At 39.9% G+C, this 16,670-nt stretch overlaps 1 protein-coding gene across 1 annotated transcript; it reads right to left on the reverse strand.

The window, feature by feature from the left end:
• Positions 1–217: 217 nt before the first annotated feature.
• LARP7 (La ribonucleoprotein 7, transcriptional regulator) lies at positions 218–14,447 on the reverse strand. The gene is made up of 13 exons (XM_080915179.1): positions 14,345–14,447; positions 9,893–10,080; positions 9,707–9,807; positions 9,551–9,634; positions 9,303–9,467; positions 9,126–9,219; positions 8,688–9,038; positions 8,464–8,611; positions 6,816–6,940; positions 6,038–6,162; positions 4,269–4,428; positions 4,018–4,109; positions 218–663 (listed from the first exon to the last, which is right to left on the reverse strand). Exons 2-13 carry the CDS (start codon positions 10,077–10,079, stop codon positions 583–585), a joined length of 1,713 nt encoding a protein of 570 aa, XP_080771305.1. The 5' UTR covers position 10,080; positions 14,345–14,447; the 3' UTR covers positions 218–582.
• Between the last annotated feature and the right edge of the window lie 2,223 nt (positions 14,448–16,670).

Here is a 16,670-nt window from a genome sequence, read left to right on the forward strand (position 1 = left end):
GAAGATGCCTGACTATAGGCCTCACACAGTGCACAGAAACTGCCACTCCTGCAGGCACTGGGTCAAAGCCAGTGGAAGCAATAATAGCACATTCCCTCAGAAACAAATTTAAGGTCAATTCTCAGACTCCCTCTAAGCTCATAGTACATGTTTATTTATGAAAAACAAACTCAATGCTTTCAAAATTCAACATCTTGATTAGAAACATTTGGTACAATTTGCTGCTTAAAGGAAGGAAGGAAATGAGAAAAAAATAGGAGGGAAGAGCAAGTTACAGTTAGTTTGCATCTGACAACCCTGCATTTTTACTTTTGCAATTACATATTTATTTTGTAAATAAAAACACAATTATGTTGAAAACACATTTATTTATGAAATCATTTGAAGTTGACCTGCATAATTTCAACAAGTAAGGGCATTCATTGAAAAAATCTGACACACACTGCACTGTCATTAGGAAAGTCTTATTGACACATTGAGGAGCCAAGGTTTCTTTTCTTTTCTAATGCAGATCTCAGCACAACATCTGTCCAGCAGCCCGGCACTGAGAACAGTAAGGGAAGCCCAGCAGCTGTAGTCTTCTCAGTCATACTCAGAGAACCGAATGTGTTGACTGGCTTGCTGAGTCTTGGCCAGTCTAATCTTCTCAGCTTTGGTGATTAGCTAGAGAGAAGGTGAGAAATTAGAACTTCTCTGGAATTCCAAAATGAAAAACAAGCATCATTTAGAAATATCAGGCTGAGGACTACTTTTCAAAGATGGGGTAGAAAGACAAATGGGATCATTACATTTTGATCAAATCAATTTACAGAGAACTGGAAGAATTTTATGAAATAGACCTTAGCTTTAAGAAACCTCCATCTCCCTCCAATTATGATTCATTACTCAAAATCTTTCACTGAAACATCACTCACTCCGCACTGTTGTTTAACTTTCCTTAGGAAGAGCCACAGCTTAGCATTATTTTGTATCACCCCAGACTAGGATATTAATTACTAAGACTAAATGGTATGAGACCCTTAATTACACTGTGATTAAAGATTTATATTATTTGAATGAGATGCCATGTTTCTGGGCTATGCATTTCTCAAGTTTGCTTTCCAAATTGTTTATTGGCCAGGCATGGTGATTTATATCTTTAATCCCAGCACCTCAGTGCAGTGGCAGAGGGATCTGTGAGTTCAAGGTTAGCCTAAGCCACACAGTGAGACCCTGTTCTCAGAAAAACAAAATAAAAACAAACAAACAAACAAGAAACCACTTATTGGAAGGACAATTCAGGCTGAGTGGTGGAATTCAGTGCACTAAAATTCTGTACTCTTTATTATTATTAAAGACTTATAACTATAACTCTGCAGACCAAAATGGCCTTGAACTTAGAGATCCACTTGCCTCTGTCTCTAGAGTACAGGATAGAGAATATGTAATACTGTGCCCAGCATCTGTCTGTCTATTTAGTTTTAAGTAAAGTCTTACTTTGTAGTCCTGCCTGGCCTGTAACCTACTATACACACCAGGCTGCCCAGGTCCTGGCATTAAAGGTGTGGTGAACCATCACACCAGGCTTATTTTTGTTCACTATACCTTATTTAATTTTGTTTTGAGATTTCTCCCTATAGCCTTGGCTGTTCTGCAACTCATAATGGAGACCAGACTAACCCACAACTACCTTTTGTTACAACCCTTTTGTGCCATTTACATCTTCTAAAAGCTTAAAATTTGCTTTACAAATAAAGATGTAAAAATTAAAAATTAAAAAACTACGATTAAGGTCTCTATTAAATAAGAAAAAAAAAAGATTTTTTTGAAATACAGAAGACAACAGATTGAAACATTTCCAAAGCAGTTGCTACCACTTTTTTTGCAGTGAGCCTCTGTGTAACTCAAGCTGGCACAAAGTAGCCTCCTAAGTAGCTGGAACTGCAGGTGCAGGTAGCCAGCAAAAAGTTTCCTTAGCAGAAAAAAAAGCCATAGCTTAGCTTTAGGGGATCAGACGTGCAAGGCCTTTCCAGGTTACACAGTAAGCCTGAGGTCAGCGTGAGATACCAAGAACCTTGTCTCAGTCACTCAATCCACGAATCAAATCTAATTTCATATCTGTTGATAGGAAGCCATAGCAGGATTCAATTAAAACACTGTTTACAAATGGCAAGAATAAAAATTCTGGCCAGCCTAGTATACTGATGATGTGTTCCCAAACAGGAATTCTGCCTTTAGCTGGGTAATATCCAGCAGTAATTCCAATAAAAGTCCATTTTGATTAAAAAACAAAGCCAAACACCTAAGAAATGTGGGTGGTCGGAGATGCCTCTGGGATGACGGCACTTTCTTCAAAGCCTGACAACAGGAGTACCAAGCTGCCCTTAACTTACACATGCATGCTGTGGCACAGGCACATCACATGACATTTAAAAATGATTAATATTTTAATTATATTTTTATTAAAGAATATTTAAACAGCTGGTCAAGAAATAAAAAGGATTATTTTCCTTGGCTGATTCCTGACTTACAAGAAATGAAAGTCAAAGCACACCCCACTGAGGCCTGGGGCAGAAAAAGCAGGCCATAACTTCCTTATGTTTGTAATCCTTTGTGAGGTTATTTACATTTGTCTACTGTCATGGAAGTATCTGTGCAGAAAGCAAACACATTTCATTCATCTACTTGTCTTTTCTGTCCTTCAATCACAGAAGCAATGAGCTGTTATATCAGAAAATAATGATGTCAGAATCACTGAAATTTTGCCATTGTTTTCTATGTACTTAGTAATTCCCATTACTTCAGCCTAGAATGTTGCACTTCTGAATTCTCTTGAGTGGGCATGAAAACTATCTGGTTTAATCTTTTGTGCCACACTGGTATTGCGTATTAGTAAGCTAAGGGAGAAGAACAATGTGTTACTAACCCCTATTACTTTATTTGCAGAGACAGAGAGCACCAGCTCTGGCAGGAAGTCCACAGTGGCAGAGTAAACACTTCTTACCACTCTTAAGTAGCTGAGTTCAGTCTCCAGCACCAGAAAACAAGTTAGATTAGCAAGCTTCAGTTGTTCCTACCTAGATCACGCTAACAACCCTGATAATGAAGCATGTTAACTCATAAAGAATAACTGTTCTGTTGTTATTCCAGTTTATTTTTAAAGTATGCTAGGCAATGTTTATTTTTTTGCTTGAGAGTATGATGAGTACTAATGAACTTCTAAAATTAAAAATAAAATGTTTTAATTACTAGTTTAAAAAAGGATAACAAGCCTTCATACGAATTAGAAGGATTCAAACAAGCCTTCATACCAATTAGAAGAATAAATATTACTTATCTGCTCTGGATTACTACATTAACATCTGAACATCTCTAACAAGTTTTGAAATTCACACCTTCAAGAAGAGAAAGCCTCAAGGAAGGAAGGAGACCTCCCATCTCAGCAAGAACAGTTTCCATTGAAGAAAAAAACTTGACAAAGACCAACAGTAGCAAACGTCCTGTCAATCATCAATGCCAAAAGAGGAGGATGAAAAACACATCAAGCCAATATGCACAGGAAATCTGAACCAAGGCTTTCAAAGTTCTTAACAGTCTATTCTAAGCACTTGGACTACAACAATATTTAAAAGAATAATCATCTGCTTTCAAAGAATAATGTCATTCTCAGTGAGGAACATATTACATTATCATAGAAATAAAATCGTTGAACGAATCAGTTTTAATCCTTGCAGTTTGCGGGTGCCACTTCTTGTGTACCGCTTCTCACTCCCACGGGAAACTACATGTGTCAAGCCTGTGCAGAAGACAGTCTCCCTACAGGCACTGATCTCCAGTCTATAAAGCCCAGTAGCTCTGAACCAAGACTGTGCATATTTTAAATGTAATTACAATTATGGATCCTTGTGGGCAAAGGATCTTAAATTCATCTACTTCCAAAGCAGGAGAAATCTGCATTCTTTCTCAGTACTCTCTAATAGAAAACACAAAGTGAATGTATCTTCACTTATCAGAAGATGCATAAAACCGTTCCCTTACCTTTTCTGTGCCTCTTTTCTTTTCCCGAGGTTGATTAAGTTTGGCCTGTCTATCTACCAAAATCTTCTGCCAGTACCTCTGCTCATGATCACCTTAAAAAGAAGCCAAACTCTGATCAGAATGCAAGGACACACTCCACCTCACCAGCAGGAGTGTTTGGGGGAACAAAGTGGTTCCACTAGTCCAGTGCAGAACAAGTAATATAATCCCCACAATAGGAGCTGTTTACTAGAAACACAATCAGATTTTACCAGAAAGGATCTGGAGGTTCCAACAGTGCTTCTTTCTAATCTCAGTCTGTGCATTCATTACTGCCTGAGCATCCTCAGGGGTTCTGAATCGGGCGTGGCATTCAGTATCTCCTTCTAGCAAATCAATGTAAACAACTTCTGAGATTGTGGCCAAAATATCCTATATGGGGGGAAAAGTATGAGATCTTAAAAATTACATTTAAATGAATGTAACCACAGAGGTTGTCACAAAGTATTCTATCATGTACTCTGGACTTGATGGGTAAATACATAAAAAATTGATAAAATATACAGAAATACTCTTCAAATAGATTTACATAGAAATGAGAAGCAATTTAACAACTCATCGAAAATTACCATAGCTCACCCTCTTGGATGTGTCATTAAAATATGGACTGACAAGGGCAACATTTGCAGAGTGGAATATAAATGACCCATCCCTCAGCAAACTGGAAGGAGGTTAGGACAAGATTAAAAGAAAACCAGGACAGGTGAAGCTGAGTTTCACTCACCGACACAACACCATGTGTAACTTAGAACAGAGAACAGCTTTCAACATTTCACAATATCCAACAGAAACCATAGGCTCTTAGGTAGGTTTACTGGAGCACAGCCCAACAGTCCCCAGTTTTAGATAGATAAGTAACCTTTTCTAAGCAAGCTGAGATCACCCAGCAAGGAAGAGTTTTACCTATAACACCTGCTGTGAGGGCTAATTAAGGGGATTCCTGCATTCGTAGCCAATTTTTTTCTCACACCAGGTTCTCCACAGAACACAATGCATTTATGCAGGAATGTCACAGTAATCTTATTGTTAAATTTCACTAATTAAAACTAAAGAAATGAAGGAACACTTTAGTTTAGAACAGAATTTTCTAGGCACAAGAACTCAATTTTTAAAAAAATGTCATATAAAAACTGAGATTTTGGACACTGCAGGAACAGTAAAGGATAATAAAGATCAGCAAGACTTCAGCAGACAGAAATTCACCCATAACACACAGAATACCCTTACCGAAAAATGTTTCCTTAATCAATCAAGGAAAAAGAAAGGACTAGAAAGACAAGAGACCAGTCGATGAAATTGTAATGTATTTCTTATTAGTGGTGAGTTTTATAACCAATTTTTCAGATAGAACCCATATAATGACAAATTAATCTGGTAATCAGTGACAAGCAAACAGCTCAGTTTTGTTTCAGTACAGGACTTTCAGCTCGCATTACCAAATTCTCCTTTGTGTGCTTGGGCCGGGATCCAGGCCTCCATGCTTGCAAAGCATTTGCTTACTGATACCTGTTTAGGTCATTAATCTAAACTCTGTATTGTTACCATATTTTCAGATGTAAACTAATAGAATTTGGAATTGGCAAATACAGCTTGGACTACAGAGTTCAAGGACAGCAAGGGATACACAGAGAAAGCCTGTCTTGAAAAAAACCTGCCAACCAACAAAAATGGCATCAACTATTTTTATTAACGGAAAAACTCTTAAAGCAAAACATTGAGTACATATTATATTATTTCAACAACTTCAAATTAGAATCACTGTATCATTCTCCACTGAACTACACAGCCAGGAACCATGAGTGAAACAAAAAAGGCATTCAGGCTGTTTGATGTACGCCTTATTTCCTGGGGAATTCTGGTATTTAGAGTAGACCTAAAACCCATCAATTATCATGGACTCTACAAGTCATTGACACAGGTACAAATTCTGACTGGAGTTCTTTCCACACCATTTTGAAATATTTGGGTTCATAAATATTACCTTGACTTGTTTCCTGCCAGGTAGAGGTTCTATGCTCACAATCTTCACAATCACCCCAGTCACGAACTGTGGTCCTTGGGCACTGACCTTCTCCTGAGTGGAGCACTCCTGACCACTGCTTGCCGCTGTGAAGAGGAAAGAGCCATTGGAAAGGTTCTCACTGCTGACATTTCACTTGAGAAGCACTGTTCTCCAACAGCAGCAGTGACTTGCTTGGGCTAACTTAAGGAACTTAGAGCCCGTGTAACTGTAAATTAATATTAAGGGATCACATTGCTCGTTGGAATCCACATGGGATAAAAGGCATTATACCCCTAAACCAAAGAATAAACCATGAATAAACGTATATGCCAATATAAACATGAGAATATTCAGAGCATACTATTCAAATGTGAGAAATTGCATTTGTATAATTTATAAAAACTTATTTGCCAATACTACAGAGAATGAGAATAGTGCTTTAACATGTCCCCACTTGGTACACATCATCCAATAAACTGCAGTCATTAATCCTCCCTCCAGGCACTTAGGAGTAAGCTCACAGGTAATGTAGGGAAAGAGAATACAGGCTGTTAAAACTCACTGTGTAATATAAACCTTCACATTTTTTCTTTTCTTAAAAAATGTCTTTGGTAATGGTTCAGCTTAAAGCTGGGGAATCCCCTCTATAGCTGCCATACGACCACGCGTGAAAACACCGCGGACCAGAGAGTGCTTTGGTGAATAACCAAATGCTGCCACGAGAGCCTCACCCTTTCTGTCTCCACTGCAGACTTACCAGGCACTTTACAGTCCGTTTCCATTTCCGACTCCAACTTTATTTGAGATATCGTTTTTTTGAGAGAAGCCATGCTAGCTTTCTGCAGTGCCAAATACTCTTTTTTCAAATCCATCCACTCAGTCCTGTAAAAGAAAAATTGAGCTACCACAGTGACAAGACGACTCAGTCAGAAATCTGAAATTGACCTGAACATAATGTTCCCAGCAACTCCACGTCTTTCCTTTCTTCAAGGCACGTGTTTACGTTATTTGTTAAGCCATAAATCTACGTAGCAAACACAAGTTTCTCTTCCTTAACACTCAAGGAAAATGCTTGAGTTTCCTAGCTGTTTCTAATATTTAACTGTAAAATCACTTTTGAGTCACTTTCCTGAAGTAACAAACACTAAATCAGGCAACTTGCAGGAAAAGAGACTAAAATTCAAAGATTCCTCAAATTGGAAGCAATTTGAGAGATAACATTCCTTAGGATTTACTTGACTCAAAAGGAATTTCTAAGAAGAAAAAAACACCCCAAGGAAGCAATTTATTTATTTACATACATTTAACATGTAGATGTATCTTCAAACAGCTAGGGCCCCTCCAGAGAAGCACAATGCAACTCCTGGCTCTGTGGGAGCACTCATTGTTACCCTAATCTGAGCCATCAAACGGGCGAGATAAGAGATTTTTTTTTTTTAAAGAGGAGGATATCTTGTGGTAATGGTTTTAGCAGTTAACATTGACATCTGTTTACTTCAAAAAAAAAAAAAAAAAAAAAAAAAATCCAGACCTACCCAGGATCCCCAGGATCTACTTTCCCTGTGAGCAGATACATTAAAATAACAAAGGGTCGGGTAATGATTCTCAGAGATAGAAAGCCAAAAGGAATTCGGGAGTTGGGAGCAGTATAAATAGAAGTGGTCTAAAGTCACTGTCTTTCACCCTGCAAGGAGAGAGCAAGATTTTCTGAGAGCCGGTCACAAAGGTAAAGTATACCTCCTTAACCTGGGATTTTCCCCATGGTTGGCTCTTATATTTTTAACAAGTTGCCTGGTGGGTGGGTTCCCTTCAACTTTAACATGGGAATGCTTTCTGTCTCGTCTAAGAGTAAGTGCTTCCATGTTTTAGTAGAAGTGAATTCAAAAGTTACTCTTGGAGCAGAAAGTCTAAGGCTTAGGAGTGTAATGGGAGTCCCCTCTGCTTTAACATGGGATTACCTGCTGTTCTAAACAAAAGTAAGTGCTTCCATGTTTCAGTGCGGGTGTCTTCAAAACTGTTCAACATTTTTCTTAAAAAGCTGTTGGTTAAGAGACTTCAGACTGGGCTTCCCATCACTTAAACGTGGTTGTACTTGCTTTGGAACTAAGAAAGTAAGTGCTTCCATGTTTTGGTGATGGTAAGTTTTCCTTTACATTCTCATTTGTAAGAACCTCACTGACATGCTTAAGGTGCCTCCTTTACTTTAACATGGAGGCACTTGCTGTGCATTTAAAAATAAGTGCTTCCATGTTTGAGTGTGGTGGCTCCTACTTAATCATCCTGTGCTACACATAGACCAAGGCCGTCACTGTTGCTAATCTGCAACTCTGTTGAATAGAAATTGGAATTGCACTTTAGCAATGGTGATGGAACTGGGTCAGGGGCCTCTGAGAATGGGTACTTACTTGGACAGCACTCTCAATGGAATGACCTCCTCGCCCATTTTATGTCTCTCCTTATGTTTCTTCTTATGCTTCCTCTTCACCTTTGAGAGTGAGTCACCTTTGCTGTCTCCCGTCTCCTTCTCCTCTTCGGTAGAGCAGAATTCTAAGTCTAGAAAAGATTCCCGTAAGACCGATGTTGTGAAGTACTTTAAACCTTTGTGTAATAATCCCCACTGCCATGGTACCTCTGTTCTCTTTGGAGACCTCAGCGGCTTGGCCAACACTATCCTTCTGAGCCCGTTTCTTCGCTTTCGGCCTTGGGGGGAGGCAGTCTTCGTCCTCAGCGCTGCTCCTCTCCCTCTTCCCTCCCCTTGCTTCAGGTAAGTTCGATGTTTCAACCTTGTCCCGCTTTTTCTTTTTCTTTGCAGGTTGCTTTGGAGCTTCAGGAGTTTCTGCCTCCGAACCCTCAGAGGCAGTTCTTGGTCTCTTTGCAGCTTTACTGACTGAGCTGCTGCTGTCCACAGCTAACTCTTTAGCCTGCACACCCTCTTCCTTCTTTATTCTGCCCTTCTTCTTTTTCCTCTTTTTCTTCTCTTCTGTAACAACATCATAGTTAGATTGTCCTAGTAAATAATAAATCCATGACAGCAATAATAACTGATGCTGTTACAGTAAGCACTCACCAGCTACTCGTAAGGAGGGGATGGGCTTATTTTTCACTGTCTTGGGGAATATGCCAGGCTTTCTAGGTGCTTCTTCTGGTGGGTTGTTCAGAAACTGAAACAATTGCGCAAAAATTCAGTTTTCTTTTTTTAATTGTGTCTTGTGTTTATTTTTCAGGGTCTAACAGGAGTACATACCTCAATGGCTTTTGCTGCTTGCTCTTTTGTTTCAAACTCCACAAAGGCAAATCCCTTAGGATCCCCAGTAGACTTGTAATGTGGAATACTTATGTAAACCACATTGCCACATTTCCCAAATACTCTCTCAATCCAGCTATGGGTAACATTTTTGGGGAGTAACTCCTGAAATAAATAAAATAGTATCAAAGTTCCTGCATTTTTAACCAATAAAATGGAAACTGGAATTAAATTGTGTCATTTCTTACCACATATACCGTGCGCTCTTCCTCGTCCTTTGGTCTCTCACCTAGCGGCTTTTTCCTCCTGATCCTGGTCCCTTCTAAGTCCAACTATATATAAAAAAGAAAGCTAAGTAAAGTGCATAACTACTGACGTGGTTGATTTGTTAGAACAGTCCTTACCTCTACAACAGAGGAGCTTTTCAGTGCTCTGGCTATTAACTTCCCATCAGTTGTTAGCTTCTTCATTTTGTTAAAAGACACCAGAAGAGAAATGTCCACATCTAGTTTGAGAAATAGCACTTACTAAGTTCTCAGGCACTGAGGTGGAAATTTATGAAATTTTAATTAATAGTTAGAAAAACTTACACCCATCTCTAGATTTTTCAATTTGCTCGCGCAGAAACCTGTCCTTGTGAAGGTTTGCATCTCCAAACCAGAAATCCACCTGCTTAGCAATATCTGCAAGCACCTGTTTAACCCGTGACCGCTTCTTTTTTTCTTCTTTTCTCTTCTCCGTGCTTTCTTCCATAGTTTTTTTGTTTTCAGTTTCCATTCTGAAAAGGCAAAACAAATGATGCCTGAGGCTCCTCCAGATGAGGTTCCTGCAGCAATAAGTAACCCCCCCCCCACCTATTTTCAAACACAGGATGTTTTAAAAGCTGGCTATGCAAGTACAAATTTTGAAAGTATACCTAAAAGGTGAATACTGTATAACCAGTATTAACTTATCCTGTCAGGATCTCAGTGTCCAAATCCCAATCCTTTTTTTTTCCTTTTCCTTTTTCTCCATTTTGGCCTCCCTTCTCATCTATCCTTTGTGAAGGTCCTGGCGCTCTCTCCCTCACACATACACTTCACATTCCAACAGTTGATATCTCCACTTAGAGTAACAGAATTCTAAAAACTTAAAACCATATACTCTGCAGTCAATTCAACTGGCAGCAGTTGGACTAGCACTGGCTTTGAAGTATAAACATACATTTGGTCCAAGTTATTATCACATCTCACTCGAACTAATTACAAGATCTTCTCTTAGAATGATTTCTTATAACCAATTTCCCTAATACTCCTGTATGGTTTAACTATTTACCCAGATCTGTCACTGTTAAGAGAGGCTTTTTCTTTCATCTAACCTAAAACACTCCCAAGATCCCAATCGGAACTATCCTCCAAACTGTGCTCACCACTATCTGAGATTAGAGTTTTGTTGTCTATCTTCCCACCCCACTATAATACAAACATATAGAGGCAGAGGTTTTAATTTGATCACTACATATTTGCGAAGTAATTACATATATACCTGTAGCTAGGCATGGTGGCACACACCTAACCCCCAGCACTCATGAGGCACTGGCAGGTGGACTTCTGTGAATGTCCTGTTCTATATAATGAAAATAAAATATTAAGCATCTCAAGGTCTTTTCTAAGGTGGTAAGGAATAAAAAATATAAATACAGACTACAATGATCAGAGCAGGCTCCACTGCTAACTTAATTATAAAGGACAGCCCCCCCCCCCCCCAAAGACACCATCTAAGGCAGTGGTTCTTAGCCTGTAGGTCAGACACCTTTTGGGCTCACATATCAGATATCATGCATATCAGATATTTGCATTACAATTCATAACAGCAAGATTACAGCCATGAGGTAGCAAGAACATAATGTTATACCTGGGGGTGAGTGCTACAGTATTAAAGGGTCACAGCATTAGGAAAGTGGAATCCATAGCTACACTCTTCCTCACCCACTAGATCTAAAGCAGAGCAGACAGAACTGCAAAAACAGACATTCACAGTTATCAATCCACTATCTTAGCCCAGAGGCCATGCTTTCTGTCTCTCTTAAGGGTTACTTTGTAGCTTAGCATATTCCAGTTCAGGGTGATCAAATACACCTTCAATTTAGAACAAGTTACAGACCAAACAGAAAGTCCCACAAACTATAGAACAATGTAGCTTCCTACTCCTAAAGGAAACCAGTTAGTTACAAGACTTGGTTACAGAGGTCCCTCATCTTCACCCACTTTCTGTCTGTCTGTCTTTCTCCTTGGTACTGGGAACAGGGATTAGGCCCTCGACTTTCCACAACCTGCCACTGAACTTTCCTCAGCCCTTGCTATATTCCCAACCCTGTCTGTACTTTTCCAAGATCCTGTAGTAATGGATATTGCCATTCCATACATTTCAAATGCACTCTTTCCGACCAAAATCTATTCATCATCACTAATGATGACACTATAATCCAACAAGTTGACTAAGCCATGTTTGTATGTGTTTGGAGCAAGTTTTCTCATTTCTGTGGTCCAGAAAATGTAAACACAAATCTTATCTATATGATAGAGCTGTGAAGATGAAATAAAGAAAATATAATTTAAGCACATACAAATTGCTGTGGAGAAGTCTGCGGAGATGTGGTTAAGAATATTTATTGCTCTTGTGGAGGCTACAGGTTCAGTTTCTAGCACTGACATGAAAGCTCACAATCTCCTATAACTGGTTCCAAGGGGGATCCAAAGCATTCTTCTGATTTGTGTGGGCATATGGTGCACACACATATATTCATACTCACACAAGCTTTAAAAAAAAAAGAAAAAAAGACCCTAAGGCTGGAGAGATGGCTCAGTTAAGAGAACTGTTATTCTACAGGTCCTGAGTTCAATTCCCACCAACTACATGCTGGTTTAAAACCATCTGTAATGGGATCTGATGCCCTCTTCTGGTCTGTCTGAAGATAGCGATAGTGTACTCATAAACAAAATAAATAAATCTTTAAAAAAACAAAAACAAAAAACGGAAAGAGGGGAAAAGCTTCTGTGGAAAGCAGGATGCCATGTTATTTTTTATCAATCTGTCACTAAATCCTATCAATCTGATCTCTTTAAATGGCTCTCACCCCCATTTAATGTTTTCCACAACTGCCATTAGAATATAATGAGTTTATAATATGCACTAGAAGTCACCTATCCTTTACAGAAGTTTGTGTCACCTGTCCACAACACTGACATGGGTTGTGAAGGTTATTTCTTACTTTTTGTAGTAAGCCTAGTTACTGGCTGAGCCATCTTACCAGCCCATGAAGGTTGCTTCTAAACTTGCAACATTAGTAATTCCTTACCAGTTTTTTTTTTTTTTTTCTCGTGGTGTCATAAATATACTGTCAAATGGGTATAGTGTCACACACCTTTAATTCCAGCAATTGGGAGGCAGAGGCAGATGGATCTCTGAGTTTGAGGTCAGCCTGGTCTACAGTGAGTTCCGGAGCTAAGGACAGCCAGGGCTACACAGAGAAACCCTGCACCCTGCCTCCAAACAATCAAAGGAACAACATCCACCCATAAAGAACTCACTGTGTAGCAATGCCAGCTATTTATATACACTGTTTTAAATCTCAACAATCCTACTTGGTAGTTTCAACTTTTTAAAGGGAGGCTGGGAGGTACTGTAATTTACCTTAATCAAGGCTAGGTACACAAGCAAGCATTGCTATGCTTGACTTTTACACTGTCCACCCTTTAGTAGAAGCATCTACACTGTCACTATTCATACTGCATTCTGACCCAGGGACTTTCTGTCCCTGGCACACTTTTAAGAAAAGGTAAAACCATGCTTGCACAAATACGAATAAATATGGTAATCTTAAGTGGGACAAATCCGTTTAAAGGAGAAAGACCAGAACAATATACAGTAGAAAGTTGAAATGCGGGTTGGAGAGATGGCTCAGTGGTTAAGAGTACTGGCTGCTCCTGAGTTCAAATTTCAGGAACCATATGGTGGCTCACGACCATCGGTAATGGGATCGGATGCCCCCTTCTGGTGTGTCTGAAGACAGCTACAGTGTACTCATATAAATAAGCTAAAATAAATAAATCTTGAACAAAAAAAGGAAGTTGGAATGAGTGTTAACATATACTGGTCAGGGCAGTGACATCTTACTTGGCAAACATAATTTTCATCTTTATGTTTTCAACAACATTATAACATTGCTCAAGGACAGTGAATGCCATAGGCCATCTGAACACAAGCTATGCTATCTATAGCATAAAAATTAAAAAAAAATTTAAATCATATGTTTTGCTTGTAAAATCACACACAAAATGTTTTCATGGGTACATATAAAATTTCCAAAGGAACTAGACAATAATATTTTTCAGGCTATGAACAAAAGAAGCGTACCCAAAAGATTGAGAGTCAAAGTTGTATGGCAAACACCTTAGTGGCCTGGAACTTTGCTCCAAATGAATCTTTTAGTTGTGAATGTTTTAAGAAACCATTCGATTTCCCACAACTGCCCAGCTTCGAAAGACTACTAAAAGGTAGTCTTACTTCTTGAGGACTTCCATTCTCAATTAAATCTCCATTTATATTTTCCCTTAGTATCTCATAAATGCACTCAAAACTTAAATTCATCATTTCTATAGAGGGCGAACAGGACGAAAAAGACTAGCAAAAGAAAGACTTAATTTTAAAATGCAAGTCTTTAGAATGCAAGGACACAACTGATGTCCTTGGGCAGACAACCTGCATACCACCCACAGTTCCTCTGAGCACCCCTACTTTCGCACAGACTCCCCCAGAAGCCGGGTGCGCCCCCAAGCACCCCAACCCCAAGCTCGGCCCGCCCCCTCCGTACTAAGGTAGGAATTGCAAGGAACGCCAGGGAACTGCGCGTGCGCAGAGTACGCAGCCGAACCAACGGAACAGTGGCGAGGGGGGCGGGGTGAACCCCACCAACAGAGGTAGGATGAACCTCAGGAAACCGGACTGAGAGGAGTTTCCACCTCACCAGGTCTGAGAGGCTCTACCGGTCATTTGTGACTTACTCCGTGCACGTCCCCAGACCCACGGTCAGCGCTTGGGTTCTTCCACGCTTTCCGTCTCCCGACCCTTGCAGTCGGCGGAAATTTGCGTCATCCGACCAGCGACGCGATTCTCTCAGCCCACTACGGAAAGCCGGGTCCGAGGCCCTGTGTCCGTCACTGACGTCACACGCGACGCTTCTCAGGGGCGGGATCTGGGGGTGGGTGTGTGCGAGCTGCGCGGTGACTGCACTTGGATGCAGAATTCCATTGGTGGTAAGCGAACGGCGGCGGTGGGGCCTCAGCCGTCTCGTCCCTAATTGATGACGTCACGCAAGTTCGCGGGAGAAATTCGAAAGGGGAGTTTATGTCATTGAGCAGGTGAAATGGAGACTTTCTGGTGTTCTAAGCAATGAAGGGGTGGATAGACTGGGCGACTTGGCTCGGTTGGGAGCGCATTGGAAACTGACTCGCCTCCACAGGAGCCGCCCACGAGGCGCCGTTGGAATGCAGAGTGAGGCGGTCATCATTGAGACCCATCCCGGTTGTTGTGGTTTTCAGGGCTGACAAAGGACCAAGGGTCCATAATTATTTAGTGACACAAAACCTTGGTTTGTCAAATCTTGGCAAGTAAAGTTATGTTCCTTTTAGGTATTTGTACTGTTATTTGTGATTTAACAGGCCGTTCGTGGTTTGGGAACTTGACTGGTTTGGGCCGTGCTGTTCTGAGCGACTGTAACACTTTTAATCTAAAAGCAAGGTTATGCCACAGCTTCCTGCCGTCTTCATGGAAATCTCTCCTCGGCATAACAGAGGGTCATATACATCCGATTACTGATGACTCTTGCCTCATCCTCTTCCTCTAGTACTTCCTCTGCTACTTAAGGATCAGGCTTCTGCGCGTACTGTTTATGGGTTGGGAGCCACCCATCACTGAAGAGGTCTTGTTAGAACCGTTTGTTGGGCTCCAGAGTCGGACTTTCTTATGTAATGGATCAAGAATTGGACCTAAAATGTTATTAGTTAGTAATAACTAGTTGTCAGCGTCAGCTCATGTCCGCGGAACCGCTTGAAGATATGTATGCTCATGTGTGTTCCACTTTGGTTATCTGTTTTCAGTTAACCATCGATGATTTCAAAATTTGACCTTATATTTTTAACCAGTAACAGGATAGTTAAGTAGCTAAAGTAGTTGCTGCAGCACTAAGAGATTTCTCTTCCTGGGTGTATTGCTTGTAACATTCCAGCTATCCCAGAGGCCAGGATAGGATTGTGCAATTTGGCCAGATCCTATTTCAAACACACATAAAGGACTTGGACACGTGTAAGCACTATTACCTAGTTTTCGTAAGGCCTTGTAGTCAGCCCTTAGCGCTGGGTACAAGGAAGAAAAAAAATTCCCTTGCAGAGGAACCATAATGTGTATCTGGTCCTAGGATGCTTTGCAATACTGACTAAGGTATGTAGTTAGCCCTATGTTCCTGTAATTTCTGTATCTATTCAGTCACCTGTAGATGGGAAATAGAAAAAAACTTAAAACTGAGCTTACATATTTTTATTTATTTTTATTTGTTTTTGTTTTTATTGGATATTCTCTGTATTTACCAGATTTTTTAAATATATATATTTTTTCTTATTTCTTTTAGACAGTGCCTATGTATGTAGTTAGTCCTGACTATACTGGAGCACTGTTGGTAGACCAGGCTACCAGGCTGGCCTTGAAGTCACAGAGATCCACCAGGCTGTGTCTCCTGTGTCCTGGAATCATAGGTGTATTTCACCAAGTCAGGCTTGTTACCAGTTCTTAAACAATACAGTTTAATCCCTGTTTGCATATCATTTATAATCCACTAGGTATAAATAATGTAGAGATGACTTAAAATATGTATATGCTCTTATATGCAAAAAATGATGACATTCATATGTGGACTGAAGTGGCTGGCCCCACATGTTGATATTTGTGGGCCTGAAACTAGTTCTTGGATAGCTGAGGATTACTGTAACAGGAAAAATTTAAGACACAAGGGGGCCATCTTGTGGTTAATCTAAATCATTAGATTTAGAAAAGAAATTGAAATTGGGTTCTAAGGAGCAGTACATAGTGAAGGAAAAAGACAATCCATTTTCTGAAATATAGCAGGGTACCTGGAGAGATTTTACAGATTATTAGTAACTTTGTGAATTTTACTTAGTTATACCTTTGTTTTCCTTTGTGTGGTGTCATGCAGTTGTGTCCTCCGTGACAGATACACTTTTGTTTCTCTTGGTGGCTTGATAGTCTTGGAATTTTGTGGTTTCAGTTTCCAGTCAAGATTTATTGAAAAGCTTTGTATTTGATACTTATTCTTTT

The sequence above is a fragment of the Micromys minutus genome (genome assembly GCF_963924665.1).
Source record: "Micromys minutus genome assembly, chromosome: 4".
NCBI classification, from domain to species: Eukaryota; Metazoa; Chordata; class Mammalia; order Rodentia; family Muridae; genus Micromys; species Micromys minutus.